Source organism: Gymnoscopelus braueri (genome assembly GCF_963280865.1).
Source record: "Gymnoscopelus braueri genome assembly, chromosome: 23".
NCBI classification, from domain to species: Eukaryota; Metazoa; Chordata; class Actinopteri; order Myctophiformes; family Myctophidae; genus Gymnoscopelus; species Gymnoscopelus braueri.
In genome coordinates, this window is record NC_137625.1 from 34,905,046 (window position 1) to 34,919,986 (window position 14,941).

Here is a 14,941-nt window from a genome sequence, read left to right on the forward strand (position 1 = left end):
TATATATCGCAATATATCGCAATATATCGCAATATATCACAATATCGTGATACGACCCAAGTATCGTGATGCGTATCGCAATATAATCGTATCGTGACCCAAGTATCGTGATACGTATCGTATCGTGAGATTGTTGCCAATACCCATCCCTAGCGACTGTATATACACGTAGTGTGTGTGTGTGTGTGTGTGTGTGTGATCCCGCATCAGAACAATGGGATTTGGGTTCAAAATCTGGTTACAAATTCCCTATCTGTCTGCATAACATTTTAATTGCTTTCAGGATTGGACACCCAAAGTAAACGCCACACTGCTAGGGTAAAACTGTAGGTAAGTTTACAGTAAAATCCTGGGTTCCATCGTGTTCCGTAACGCGACATAAAAACAACGCATGATTAAAATGAGATGAAATGGCTGAATCACAATCAAGAAAACGTTGAAATATCTTTGCCCCTGATCTTAATGCAGTGTTTTTAAACACGCAAAGGTCTTCAACCATGAAATGAGATGGTTCAGCATTAAAGCTGCATTCTGTAATTTATTCCCAAGAATAAAAGGTTCTATTTTGAACCATTCTGTGTGGTAGTGTGTTAATATAATTAGTACAATTAGGGCAGTGGTTGGAGGTGGTCCTCCCTACTCTTCTATTAAGGGTTGGGGTTAGGGAAGACATTCTCTGGTGTCGGGAAGGACATCTGCAAGTTCAGTGGTTCTCAACCTGTGGGTCGGGGTCCCCACATGATGAGGGGGGGGGGGAGACAGTGAAGTGACATTTTAAGAAAATAATGTAAAAAAAGACCCATTACTGCATCAAAAGCAATCAAACTAAAATTGACAAATAATGAAAGACGCAAACATTTAAAAGTAGTAGATCAACAACCTTGTAGATCTGCTATTTTCACAATATGTAATGACTGGTCAATTCCAAGTGCTTGTCAGGATGGGTCCCCAGTTCAAATATGATTATTTTGGGGGGTCGCGGCCTGAAAAGGTTGAGAACCACTGTGCTAGTTGACCTGCCTGCCATAAGCCCAATATCCCTCTTACATGACCGGTAGATGCTTGGTCGTGGGAGGCCTATAGGTTAGAATCCCTTGTGTTAACAGTTGCTAGGACATCAAAATTAAATTAAGGATTGCAGCTTTAATAGTTGAGGAAAGGCACTGCATTACATTTAGAGATAATCAGCATACTATCTACTACAAAACACACCCAGCGTTGACAGCTGTTAAAATAAACCATTGGCTCAACAGAGATGGAGTAAACATTTTAACATAATTATAATACATTTTATTTGAATAAAAGCATTTTTAAAGTAATTTTTACGGAGCACCATGTTCACAGTGATTGATGGCTGGGTTTACAGATGAGAACTGCTCACATACACTCAATGAAAATGAAAGCTACATGGAACTATTTTGAATAAAACCATAGTGTTGCATTTATTTTCTTTTAAATTGTACCACACAGTAAAATCCTGTGTTAATTCATCCAACCCTTAAGAGTTAAATTAAAGCAGCACTATGTAACTGTTTTACATTAAATCAAATGTAATCTTAACCAATGTGTATGGTAGAGTATGTTAATACAATGTACCTTATGTATTTTGTCTCCCTGCTCTTCTATTGAGACATTTAGAGTTGACACGAATTTTGACCGGATGGTCAAGATTAAATTTATCCCGAGTGAGTAGGCAGGCTCTATTAGCTCAATGGTAAAATAATTCAGCAATTGTGCAGGAAACCGCGATCAAATCCGGGGTAGAAGAGGAAAGTTACGTAGTGCTGCTTTAATACTCATGTTAAATTCATTGTTTTGCTTGTTGTGGTGGGAAACAAAGTCAAACTAGCATCCAGTTCATCATCACACCAAAGTAACGCATTTACTTTTCAAACCAACATCATACACAGGTTTCTCCACCAGCGTCGACAACTAAATTGCTGCCTTCCACTTTTTTCAGACATACTGATAAAAAAAGTTAACTAACTGGAGCCTTTTAACCTTAACACCTGCTTAAAAAGTAAAACAAAAAAAAACATACCTCCCATTTTTTCAAGTGTGTGTGCAAACAATCTGATGATAAAATACAACAAAGAAACTGCCTCAGTCCTTTCAATAAATAAACATGCAGCTTTGTCTTCTTAAAGTGGTAAATAAGGCTGATTAAAGTCTTTTGTCTTCACAAACATGACACTGTGAAACTAAACATTTCCAGGATTTTGGAAGTTTTTTTTTAATACATTTATTTCATTATCGGGGGGGGGGGGGGGGGGGGGGTCAGAGTCGCTCGACTTAAAATCCATAAAACATTCCACATTAGTTATTTTTTCTTGATCATCCCATGAAGTGCAAACGAAAAACAAAAAGGCATCCCATTGTTTTTTGGTTTTAAGGCGGGGCTGCGTTTTAGACACGGGAACAAAGAGGAGACGACATCTCCCCATAATGTTCTCCATATAATAGAATCCTGTGCTCTGACTGTCCAAATCCTGTCTCCTCCTCCCATCCCACACACCTACCCATCCATCCATTCATCATCCATCCATTTGTCGAAGGGGCCGCTCACACATTTTGCATGCGACAGCGTGTCGGATACGCTGGGGGGGGGGGGACGCGGCCATTTCAATTCATGTCCTATGGAAGTCATGTTTTTTTTAAAGCGTCCGACGTTAGTGTTGTTTGGATCCGGAACCGGAGGAACCGGATCCCACATTGAGGAACCAGGATCCATCACAATTGGAACCATTTCTGGAACAGGTTTTAATCACACTGTCAGAGCTACAATACCAGTGGTTCTCAAACTTTTTAATTTCAAAGGACCACCATAACTCTGAGGGGGTACAAATGGAACCAAATGGACCCGTCCATTTGGTTCCATTTGTACACTCTCAGAGTTACAGACCTCTGCGGGTCCATTTGGTTCCATTTGCACACTCTCTGAGTTACAGACCTGTTAGGGTTCATTTGGAAACCCCCTGTAGGAATCGTTTAAAGGGAACCCCGCCCCTCCTCCCCTTCACGTCGACCGCTTTGAAAACCCACGCGACTCCCATAGGAAATTAATTGAAATGAATTGAAATGGCCGCGATACCCCCCCCTTCCTCCTCCCTCCGGCGTATCCGACACATTGTCGCTCGCAAAATGTGCGCGCGGCCCCCCCCCCCACTCTAAGAACAAAAAGGCGAGCCGACGAGTGCATCTTAAAAGAGTTCAACGGGCGAACTCCAAAAGATCCTTTTATAGTCTTATTATTTATTTCAAGCGCTCGATGAGCTCCTGCGTGAGGCCCAGGTTCAGCAGCTGCATGGTGGGGAGAGACGCCAGGTGAGGGAAGGCCTTGAGGAGCTTCTCCCAGCACAGCTCCAGCAGACTGGGCACCGCCAGCCAGATCTTAAACAGGGAACCCGTCCTCTTGTTCTCGTGGATGTTCACCACTCCGCCGTGGATGAACATGCAGCCAGCCTGTGTGTGTGGAGAGAGAGTTAAGCGTGAAGTGTTAAGTTGCAAAAAAAGATGAACCACTTAACCCCCATTTTACAGGACAAATACTGTAGCAAAAGATTGTTAGCTATTTTTAAAAATGGTAGCCTATTAACTCATTCACTGCCACTGACGTAAAAAACGTAATTTGTCCCGTTTACCAATCCTGCCACTGACGTAAAAAACGTAATTTTTTTTTTTTGAAAAAAATTAATTTTTTTTTTTTTTTTTTTTTTTTAGTTTTTTTTTCAAATTTGACCCAAAGACCAAGGAGATATGATTTGTTAAAGATCTACACTCCCATCCACTTCCTTGTTAACTTAAAACTTAAAAATTCTGTATCTCGGCTCCTGAGTACTTTTTTTTTTAAATGAAAAATCTCTGGCAGTGGGCAAACGCGGCCAGCAATAATTGTGGCAGTGAATGAGTTAATGACATGCCCAACATTGGGACGCCAGGTTTAAAGTAATTAATCGGGCAGAAACCAACTATGTCCAACATCTTCATATTTCAGGAAATGAAAAGGAAAAAAACATGTTTTTAAAACAACACAACACTGCCTCATCAAAGATGGTATGGTGGCTTTATACATTGCCAGATATTTGAATGTGTCCTTATATTATCATCACTTTACCCAAATACAGCTCAAGTGGAGTTTTTGACCATTAATGTGGAGATAGTTGTTTTGTCCATCATTGATTAGAATGACCAAGTCAGACAGGAAAAAAACCTGAGTTGGAGTTAGGTGGTTTGACTGACAGTTTGAGGAGCCAATGGAGTTAGGAGGTTTAGTCAGTGTAATACTTTTCATTGGTTCAATAGCACCGATTTATTTATTTTTAATTAAAAAGTTGAAAAAATGGAGATAGTTGGTTTCTGCCCGACAGCAACGATATATTTAGTATAAGGAGTGAAGAATGGGTAAATGACTAACCGGAGTAACAGCAGCACAGTGGAAGTATGCAGGCTCAGGCATCAGCGCTGGGAGTTTACTCCACTGGAAGGTGTGAAGGTTCATCTTCCATAGATCAGATAATATCAACTCCCCGTTGTAACCTCCACATATAAATACATCTGGAACACAACACACACACACACACCCACACATAGTTGTAACCTCCACATATAAAAACATCTGCTGAAACACACACTCACTCTCACGGTCGCATGCGGTTGACATCATGAGAAAAAAACGAAAACAATATGGAGAGGTTTAATCTCCAATGCCTCAATTAGAATTCAGTTTTTCTTCAATAGTTTTTCTTTTAATCAGCTGCAGATTTATTTTTTTATTGAATTAACAGTAGAAATATCACAATGTATAAATACTTTTACTTGCTGTATTGAAAATGAAAATGTTACTTGAGTATTGGCATCAAAATAAACTTTACAGTAACAATTGTAAAAGTAGATACTCATTATGAAGAATTTCACAACCATGTGGGATTGTACTTAGTATTGCATCAATATGTCCATCACTTTAATAAAACAGGGAATAGGGAAGAAGAGACAGTATTTGGCACAACCTCTCACCATTTCGTATTTGCACACAGCTATGACACCTCCTAGGAGCAGGGTATCCTACAAACAAACACATTTTTAGAACCATTTTCTCACATAGGAAAAGAGCAATGGCCTTAAAAAGGTATGGTAAGTGATTTTCCTTGGTTAAAATAAGTGTTAAATAGTTCTATATTCTGATAGTACTCATTGCTATAGAATGTTTGTTCAGTAACAGGAGTCTCCATGTCTCTCCAGCTCTTTATTAAAGAAAGAAATCATTTTCAGGTCAGGATACCAATTTTACCCAATCAGGAGAGAGAACTCAGTCAGGATACAAATTAAACAAGTGAACAAGTGAAGAAATGAGCAGACAACAATGGAACTGGAACATTATAAAAATGAAGCTGATTAATGGGTACTCTCTCCTGATTGGCTGAAATTGTGTCACCTACCTGAAAATGTATTTTCTGTTTATTAAAGAGCTGGAGAGACAGGGTGACTCCCGTTACTGAACAAACACTCTATAGCAATGATCAGAATATAGTGCTTTAACCTTTTAACAAAACATCATCACTTACCCTACCTTTAATTTGAGAAACCGTGTAACATACTCACCTATTTTATCATGAGGTTTAGTTGAAATCTCTTCCCAGGAATTTGTCTCCAAATTGTAAGCATGTATCTGGAAAAAATGAAAAAAAAATACGAATATCTCTCGCTGTTCATAGCCACTCACACATGTATGTCTCACTCTCATGGCCAACCAGCATTGTGTAAGATTAAAGGTCCTTGCACACAGAGAGTGTGCAAATATTTCATATCAAGCTATTCAAAATGTGTTTGGGTACAACATTAGTGCTTTCTTAATGTCGAATTATGCTTCGGCTTGCCGAAGCATAATTTTCTTGTGGATCAGCTATTTCTGGCAAGTGATACCGTCATATGACGAAGTATAAATCAGGCTTCCATTAGGCATGAGTTAAAGACATACAGTAGAGGTGAATCCATCCATTGATTTAGATTTAGGTTTATTAGGTTCACATAAAAACAAAATTGTGTTTCACACATCCACAGTAAGATTTAAAAAAAATCTACCATAGAACTAATTCGTGTCAGATCCTGTGTCCAGGTGAGACCATCGACATGATCTACATGTCTCAATAGAAGAGCAGGGACACAAAATACAACCACCCCAATTGTATGTAAGTTATATTGTATTAAGATACTCTATCATACAGATTGGACAGAATTACATTGTATATCTGCTATTTTTGAAAAATCAAGAACATTTGTGCAAATCTTTGTATATATATTGTTTTAAAGCGAACATTTGCAACTCAAATCTTTGCTTTTGGGGGTTGCTGGAACAAAATATTTTGAGATGGGGGTTCCGCGGCCAAATGCATATACATTTTGGGGTCCTTGACATGAACATTTTTGAGAACCACTGACATAGCAACACAAGTTTTTTTCAAAAAACTGTTAGGATTTAGAAGACATTTTGTAGAATCGGAACCTCAGGCCTTAAAGGGTTAATTGATATAAATAAGCTCAAAATGAGGCTGATCAGAACCGTAGTACCTTATCAAGAGGATATGATGTCCACGATGTCCCTCCTCCCAGGATGTAAATCCTCTGTCCGTCATGTGCTATCTCATGCCTGTACCTGTACAACACATGCAATAAAGCAAAAATAAAACCTCTTGTCAGGCCCAAATTACATAGCAATTTGGGGCTCCTTGACAGGCAAACGTTTGAGAATCAACTGGTATAACTGACCGTTCCTCGGGCAGGTCGTGCGGAGGGTTGTTGGGCTTGAGGTGAATCCACTCCCTGGTGGTCAGGTCTAGCCTGTGGAGGTCTGTGCTGTAGATGTACCCCGTTGTCCCTCCAAACACGTACAGGAAGCCGTTTATGATGGCCATCGCCTGGTGGAGGGAAGGTGTCAAGGTAAGACTTCTCACAGTTTAGAGTTTAATCCGCTGTAGACGGAATAAATAGAAATGGAATAACCGACAGGAATCTGTATCCTGTGTGAGTTCTCTCACTGAAAATGCATGTTCTGTTTACTAAAGAGAGAGACAGGGAGACTCCCGTTATTGAATAAACACTCTATAGCAATCAGAATATAGAGCTATTTAACACTTATTAACAGAACCATATCACTTACCCTACCTTTAATGCACTATTTTATTTGAGCTGGTAGATCTGCCAGTTTCACTATTTTGACCATTTTCACCTACAGTATAATGACATGCCCAAAATAGGAAGGCCAGGCTGAAAGTCATTAAGTCTGTCTGTGGGTCTTATAAATACATAAGTAACGCTTTTAGACATATTGTACCACCCGACAGCGACCAAATGGGTGTGACCCAGCTAGGGATGGAACGATAATCGTTATTATCGTTTATCATGATAAAAGAAAACACACAATAACCGTATTGCGGAGATTTTAATTTATCGTGATACACTAGGATGAATTAGCTTTTGTTGAGTTTTTTCTCCTCTTTGTTTTTATTGTTACCTGTCCATAGATTCTGTTGGGCTTCTTCCCCCGGCAGTTGAGCAGCGACCAGCGCTTGTACTTTACGTTACAAACGTGAACGTCGTTCCCATTGTTTTCACCAAAGGGAATCCCGGTGCCACCGAAAACCAGCAGGTTGTTTCCGTGCAAAACAGCTGAACGGGAGACACGGTAATAGTCCATTAGTGGTTCTCAACCTGTAGGGGGGGTCCCCAGATGATTTGCTCAAAGTGCAACATTGTTTTCTCACTCAACAGTAAACAAACCAACATACTGCAAAAGCGTATACAGGGTATATGCCCATTTATAAAGTGACTTCAGGAAACCCTGTCCCTGGCCCACAGTAAAGAGAAAAAAAAATCCAGATTGATGCAGTGACGGTGTAGTATAGCCAAAGTAAAATATAATGGTTATAGCTCAAATCTAAAATGACACAGACGCGTTCCCGGATTGAATGGGTTAATTGGCATAACGACTAAATTGGGGAGAAAAAGGGGTGAAAAAGAAAAAGAAAAAAAAAGAACCAGACGTTGGGTGTAATGGCTTTACCCGACATGGAGGCCAGCTCTGTGGGCATGTAGCCCTCCGTGCGAATCTGCTGCCAGGTGCCCGTGGCAAAGTGGTAGCGCCACAGTTCCCTGAAGAGTGGGTAGTCTTCGTTCTCCGAGCCGCCCGACTCGTCGTAGTCTGGGTTGTAACCTCCGAACACGTACAAGTTACTGTTGTCCGCCACACAGCGATGCCCGCTCCGAGCAGGAGGGGTGCGATGACCTGGGGAGGTGGGCACAGAATGGCATAAGCAACAGCATAGATAGACTTAAAGGGGATTTCTGACTAGCCTTTTTCTTAACTTTATATGATATTATTATATCCTAGGCCAAGTGATACAGTAGAACTCCACCGCAGTTAAAAACCCGCGTGGACGATCCATGCTCTAGATCGCGTATTTTAATAGCTTTTTTTTTGTGAGAACTGACGTTCATAATAACAGAACACTCTCCACAGTGTTTCTTGAATGCGCCCCTCCGGAAGTCTCGCGAGACCTCACCCGTGACATCATCCAAGTCAGGATGTAAGTACTACAGCGGCCCATTTGGGACAAAAACCCCATGGACAGTGTTCTGTTATTTTGAACGTCAGATCTCACCCAAAAAAAATCTAATAAAGAAAATCTATTAAAATACGCAATCTTAGAGCATGGACCGTCCGCTCGGGCTTTTAGCTTCGAGTATCAAACTCTATCAAACGCAGCAAATGGTAGCTATAGCAAACCGTTTGGAATCCTGTCGAATCATTTTATAATAGGTGGGGGGGGGCAATGGTTCATCAATGGTTCCATGATCTTTTAAACATAGGCAGGTGTGGTGGAGGTGTGGTCTGTAACCTAAGTAAGGTGAGTCAAAACAAAACAAATCAGAACAAAACAAAAGCCAACCCAGTCATGGGGCTTGTCTATAGATAGGCCTAAAGAATGGTGTGAGTCAATGCATAAAAATGGTACCATTAACCACTTTAACCCTGGCATCCCTATTGACTCAAGTCCATATGTGACCCAGAGCAACAAGGGAAACTAAGACACCGTTGTCTAATAATGCAAAGAAGATAAGCACGTGCATGATAAGATAAGTAAAGACGACACATAGCTATCTTTGGGCTTGGTAGAAATGACCCATGGACTCCATGTAAAGCTCAGATCTGATGACTACAATGAACTTAAGAGTTTATCCTCCTGCCTTGGAAAGGTCTCTGTAGTACTGTATGCATGTACAATTGGCAACGTAAAACAAAAAAGCAAAAATAGCTTTGGTTTGGTTCTGCACTGCGTTAAAAAATACGTTTTGTATTTTACTCTAATTGTTTCCTTTCCACCCAGGAAAGCTGTGAGACTGTCCCCAGTCTCTAAGCGTTGACTGACTGAGGCTAGTATCATACTGGATATTATCTAAGCTTCCATTTACTCATTGGTAGTGGAACACCTAGGTTGTGTCTGTGGAAGATAAACAATGAATTGTAGACAAACAGATTGACTAGAGAGAGCCACAATATATTATTCTCCTCCAAAACAGAAAATGAACCTAAATTTAAGCCATAAGCCTCAACTAATATAGTTAGTTTCACTGTTTTGTTTAGCCTGTTATTATGTGTGCATGTGGGTGTTTATTATTGTACAACTATTAATTATTTTATATAATTATATATTATAGAAAATATTTGAATATATTCGAATATTAAAAATGATGATCGAATGGGATTATAGCGGAAAACTGACAGCCCTAGTACCATCATCTTTTATTCTGTCAAATTACATGTTTACCAAGTTTAGCCTACGCTAAATAAGAAATGTTGGCACTCTCAGAACTAAAACAAACAAGAGACTTGTTGACCTCAAATTAATAATATAAAGGTCTATAATAATATATCTTAATGTCGGGATTGTCATCCAAATGCGTTGTAGATAGGCTACAAATTCCAAAACCCCCTGATTAGTCTGTGAATCTACATACTACTTCACCACCAACTACTACTGTACAACACTCTCTGTAGTCTACTATTACTGTAGTACCACATGGTAGGACAAGGCTACTTACTTACTTTATTCTCTGTAGTCTGTGTAGTCTAAAATACTACTCTTACTCTACAACTCAAGCTCATAGTGCGGCACTCTGTGCCGCGCTATGAGCTTGTAGATCTGCTATTTTTGAATAGCCAAAAGTATGAAAGGTAAAGTGATTGCGATGCTACATTAACTACTTTTGCTGGAGAGACCCCCTAGAACCCCCCCCCCCCCCCCAAGGACCCCACTTTGAGAACCAATGCATTACAATACTATGTAGTCTATACTACTATTACTGTAACACTAAATATGCAGTCTATACTATTATAACTGTACAATACCTGTGGCCCTAATTATAATAGGGGCTTGATGTTCTTCTCACTCATGTGAAAGCTGTTAGTGTGGTGTGGTGTAGCGTTGAAAGCAAGAGAAAACTAATCAAAATCTCAAAATAAAACGATTTCACTCATACAGTTTTTAGATAGATACCAGGTTGACTCCTGAAGTATAAAAGCAGGATTTCCCTAGCCTGGTATCCAGCCTGCTTCGCTACGTTCGGCGGACTTTTTTTTCTCTCTTCGCTTCTCAGTCTGGAAAGCCTCCTATCTCCAAGGGAGGCGGGACATGCCAAAAGCTTCGAAACCTACCGTGGCTTCTGATTGGTCTGTGGTGCGGGGCGGGACAAAAAAAAAACAGTGTGATCGTTGTGATTCGTCATTCGTTTGAACAACATCCAATCAGCAACGACGTTGCCCAACGTAACATATGTAGTTCCAGTGTAGTTCTGCAAAACGAGTCAATAGGGTGCTCTCCAGACTGAGAAGCGAAGAGAGAAAAAAAAGTCTGCCGAACGTAGCGAAGCAGGCTGGATACCAGGCTAGGATTTCCCAGCATTAAAATGAAAACCTTCTTAACCATGTCAGAAATCAATGCTGTTATTTTTTACCCATTCTTTCGCTCTGAAACACAGGGGTCTTCAACAGGGGGTCCAGGACCACTAGGAGGTCCTCACTCCTCAAAGTCACTACAGGGGGGCCACCAAATATTTGTGTGATTGGAACTTTTTTTTTTTTACATTAACCACTTGAACCCCTATTCTGAGGGGAACATCTTTGCCAAAAATAGCCTATCTACAAGCACACAACGCCTCATGCTGATCAGCTATTTTAGGAAAAAGTGTTTGGTGTAGAGGGAAAAAAGAGCAGACCAAGTAAAGCGACAACGGTTAAGTTTACTTAGTATTAGGCTGCACCAACGCTCCTGATTTCGTGTATAGAGGGGCGGGTGTATAGAGGCGCAGAGAGACTGCGCGTCTGCGCCTGATCCCATTGGTTCACCGATCTGTCCGTCAACCCCCGCCCCCGTTAACACAACATTACGATTGGGGAAATGAACACTTCCTCATACCGGGTACACCGACGCGTTCCTCCAGGCTTTTATTTTTTAGCAAAACTAAACAATAAAAGTCTGGAGATCGAGGCTAACTTAGTATTGAATGTTTAAGAGGTTAAAGGTCTTGAAAATACACATTAACATGAATCCAACATACACTGATGATAGTGATGTCAAACATGTCTATGAAGCTATCTATGAAAACTATGTAAAAGTTTAATCTGCAACACAATGTTATACAATATGTAGTGAGGGGGTCCCTGCTTCATCCCTCTCTCAGCTAAGGGGTCCTTGGCCTGAAAGACATTGAAGACCCCTGATTTAAAAGAAAGGAAAAAACATACAGTATATTCTGTTTCTAAATGGACCAAGAACCAAACAGGACAGCCCAGATTTAAAGATTAATGAACATATGAATGACAAACACCTACAAAGTTTTCTACACCATTTGGTTCTCATAGTGGGGTTTGGGGACCCCCAGGGGTCCTTGGGGGGGTACCAGGGGGTCCACAGCAAAACTAGTTAATATGGCTTCACAATCATTTTATCCACTTTAACCATATTTTATACTTTGGCTATTAAAAAATCCCTGGCACAAAATATGTTTTCAGATGTGGGGGTCCACAGCCAAAATACATATCATTTTGGGGGTCCTTGACATGACAAAGTTTGAGAACCACTGTTCTACACTACTAGCTATTGAATGGAGATGCTTTTTCAGGAAAAATGAAGTCAAGGACCTTGGAAGAGAAACATCAGACATGTAGTCAAATCGCAAACTCCCAAAACACACAACATTCAGTCCCATTCATCATAGCCACAAGATGAGACAACACAATGAATGAGTATGAAAGTAGTCAAAGTACAGTAGGAAGTCGTATAAAACGACAACATCTAATGCTTAAAAAGGGCTTGATGCATTATCGGTACAGTCCAATGGGATACAGGAAGAGTGGGCACCTAAACATTGCGGACACCTCAATGTTGTTTTTATGAATACAATGTAATGTTGTCCAATCTGTATGGTAGAGTATCAATATAACGTATTATGTTGATTACAATTAAATTACAATTGGGGTGGTCTTCTATTGAGACATTTAGATCGTGTCAAAGGTCATGTCTCACCTAGACACACGATCTGACACGAATCTTGACCCGATGGTCAAGATTCAATTTATCCCCTGAGGCAAGCAGGCAGGCTCTATTAGCTCAATGGTGAAACATTTCAGGACTTGTGCAGGAAACCGGGTTCAAAACCAGGGTAGAAGAGGAAACTTTCCCTTTAACCACTTTAAACCTTTTATACATATGCAATTTAACATAGCTTGCAGATGGTATATCTGCTATTTCCCAAAACTCTTAAAAGAATGTGACAAAAACATTTTTTTTAGCGGGGCATTATATATATAATATATAAATAAATGTCAGAAGGCTTTAACTGATCCTACACATACTGTATATATTCCTCCTGTTGGAACAGATGTTTGCATAATGTATGTATTTAGTTTTATCTATGTCTGTATTGTACTTTATTGTTGTTTTTCTGTAGTTATGGAATATGGACCCATTGACTAGAAATAAAGCTGAATATAATAAAATCACCTAAAACTGGACCCAAGCTGTATAAAACAGATTAATTTTTTTGGGGAAATTTGACCACCAGAACCAGAAGAACCCCATAAACCACTAGAACCACAGAACCACCAGAAACATGCTAGCACTGGGTCAACAGAACCAGTAGAACCAAGAGATTGATTGATTGAATACTTTAACAGTTTGCAAATAGAACAACCACAGAACCACCAGAACCAGAAGAAAGGTGAGTACAGCCACTGGGTCAACAGAACCACCAGAACCAGTAGAACCAGTAGAACCATGCTAGCAGTGAGAGTTAGCATGTGAAGCTAACCTGCTAGCGGCCTCCCGGTCACTCTCTCAAAGCCGTTGAGTCGGTCCAGACCGCGGGATCCTTCTGAGTCCGACATCCTGCTACCGGGTCAATCGATGTAATCGATCAATATACGGGGCTGATCAGTAATAATAGTAATAATGATTAATAACGTTTCTACTGATCAAACATCACAGCGTGAGCGCAGCGCATCCTTCAGGCCATTCGGACCCGTCGAACCTCAACAACAAGCCGACCAATCACACGCCTTGTTATTGGATGCGTAGCAGATCACACATGACGGTCCGTCATGGATGAACTTCAACCTGGTGTTTGAACTTTCTCCATTTACATCTACATAAACGTTCATATTTCAATTATAAAGTACAACCCCCATGGCCACGGATGTTAGACTTATGTACGGGCTCTCAGAAGTACCCGTATGTTCCGTGTTGTTCGATGAAAAGCATTTAAATCCGATTGATGGCCATTTTATTATAGAGTTATTATGTATCAAAGAGTGCAATAACACCTCCCAACCAATAAGGTCACGTAGTCGAAATGCGAAGAAAATAGCCACTAATCGGATTACAATGCTTTTTATTGAACAATACGGAAGATACGGGTACTTTTGAGGACCCGTACATCATTGTAACATCCGTGGCCATAAAGTAAGAACTTTATATTTGAAATCTGAACGTTTATGCAGATGTACGGACCATAAATGGAGAAAGTGCAAACACCAGGTTGAAGTTCATCCATGACTGTCATGATATGACAGTAATGTTTCAGGGCTAGACGAGACGGGTGGGGTCTATAATCTCGCGATGTCCGTCTTTGCCTCGAGACGGTGTCGCGCAACGGAAAACCACCGATCTACAAGCTCACAGCGCGTAGAACCACCGATCTACAAGCTCACAGCGCCTCGCGTCCGCTACGCGCTGTGAGCTTGTAGATCGGTGGTTCTTGGCACGCGACGCACGTCGTACGACAGAGCGTAAATGTGAAATCGCGATATTTGAGTTATGTATCTTTATTTCAACCGATATTATGTTTGTTTTATTTTCACACATGTAAACAGTACGTAGGCCTATATATGTTTCCCAAATGGAATTGATTACAGTGGGTCTTTGTGTTTGTTTGTTTGTTTGTTTGTTTGTTTGTTTGTTTGTTTATTTCTTCTTCAAATATGGCATGGAGGAGGGGGACCATAACATAAATACAAAAAAATACAGAATACAATCAAATGAAGCCCTTCTGACTACAATTATTTTTGAATTCTTTGAAGAACACTTTTTTTTTGACTGAAGATAATGACCAACAACTTAAAATAAATTATATCACTGATGATGATGTGTCTCCAAGAGAAAGTGCATCACAAGATGTTTCTAACAACCTGAAAGTCAAAAAAAAAAAAAAAATCAAATCTACAAATACAAAAACAAACAAAATCAGACTACGAATTAAAAACTGTTTGTCCAATCATTACAAAATATGTTTCATAACACTGTTGAACCACGTGTAAAACATTTGAAATCTCCCAATAGCAGGCACATACTATTTCCAAACATTAATTATGCTGTTGAAAAACAATTATAAT

At 40.1% G+C, this 14,941-nt stretch overlaps 1 protein-coding gene across 1 annotated transcript; it reads right to left on the reverse strand.

Moving 5' to 3' along the window:
- Positions 1-3,165: 3,165 nt before the first annotated feature.
- On the reverse strand, positions 3,166-13,572 carry klhdc10 (kelch domain containing 10). The gene is made up of 9 exons (XM_080421612.1): positions 13,363-13,572; positions 8,057-8,278; positions 7,508-7,662; positions 6,763-6,911; positions 6,565-6,649; positions 5,599-5,665; positions 5,014-5,061; positions 4,415-4,554; positions 3,166-3,462 (listed from the first exon to the last, which is right to left on the reverse strand). The coding sequence occupies exons 1-9, from the start codon at positions 13,436-13,438 to the stop codon at positions 3,253-3,255; spliced, it is 1,152 nt and encodes a 383-aa protein (XP_080277738.1). The 5' UTR covers positions 13,439-13,572; the 3' UTR covers positions 3,166-3,252.
- Between the last annotated feature and the right edge of the window lie 1,369 nt (positions 13,573-14,941).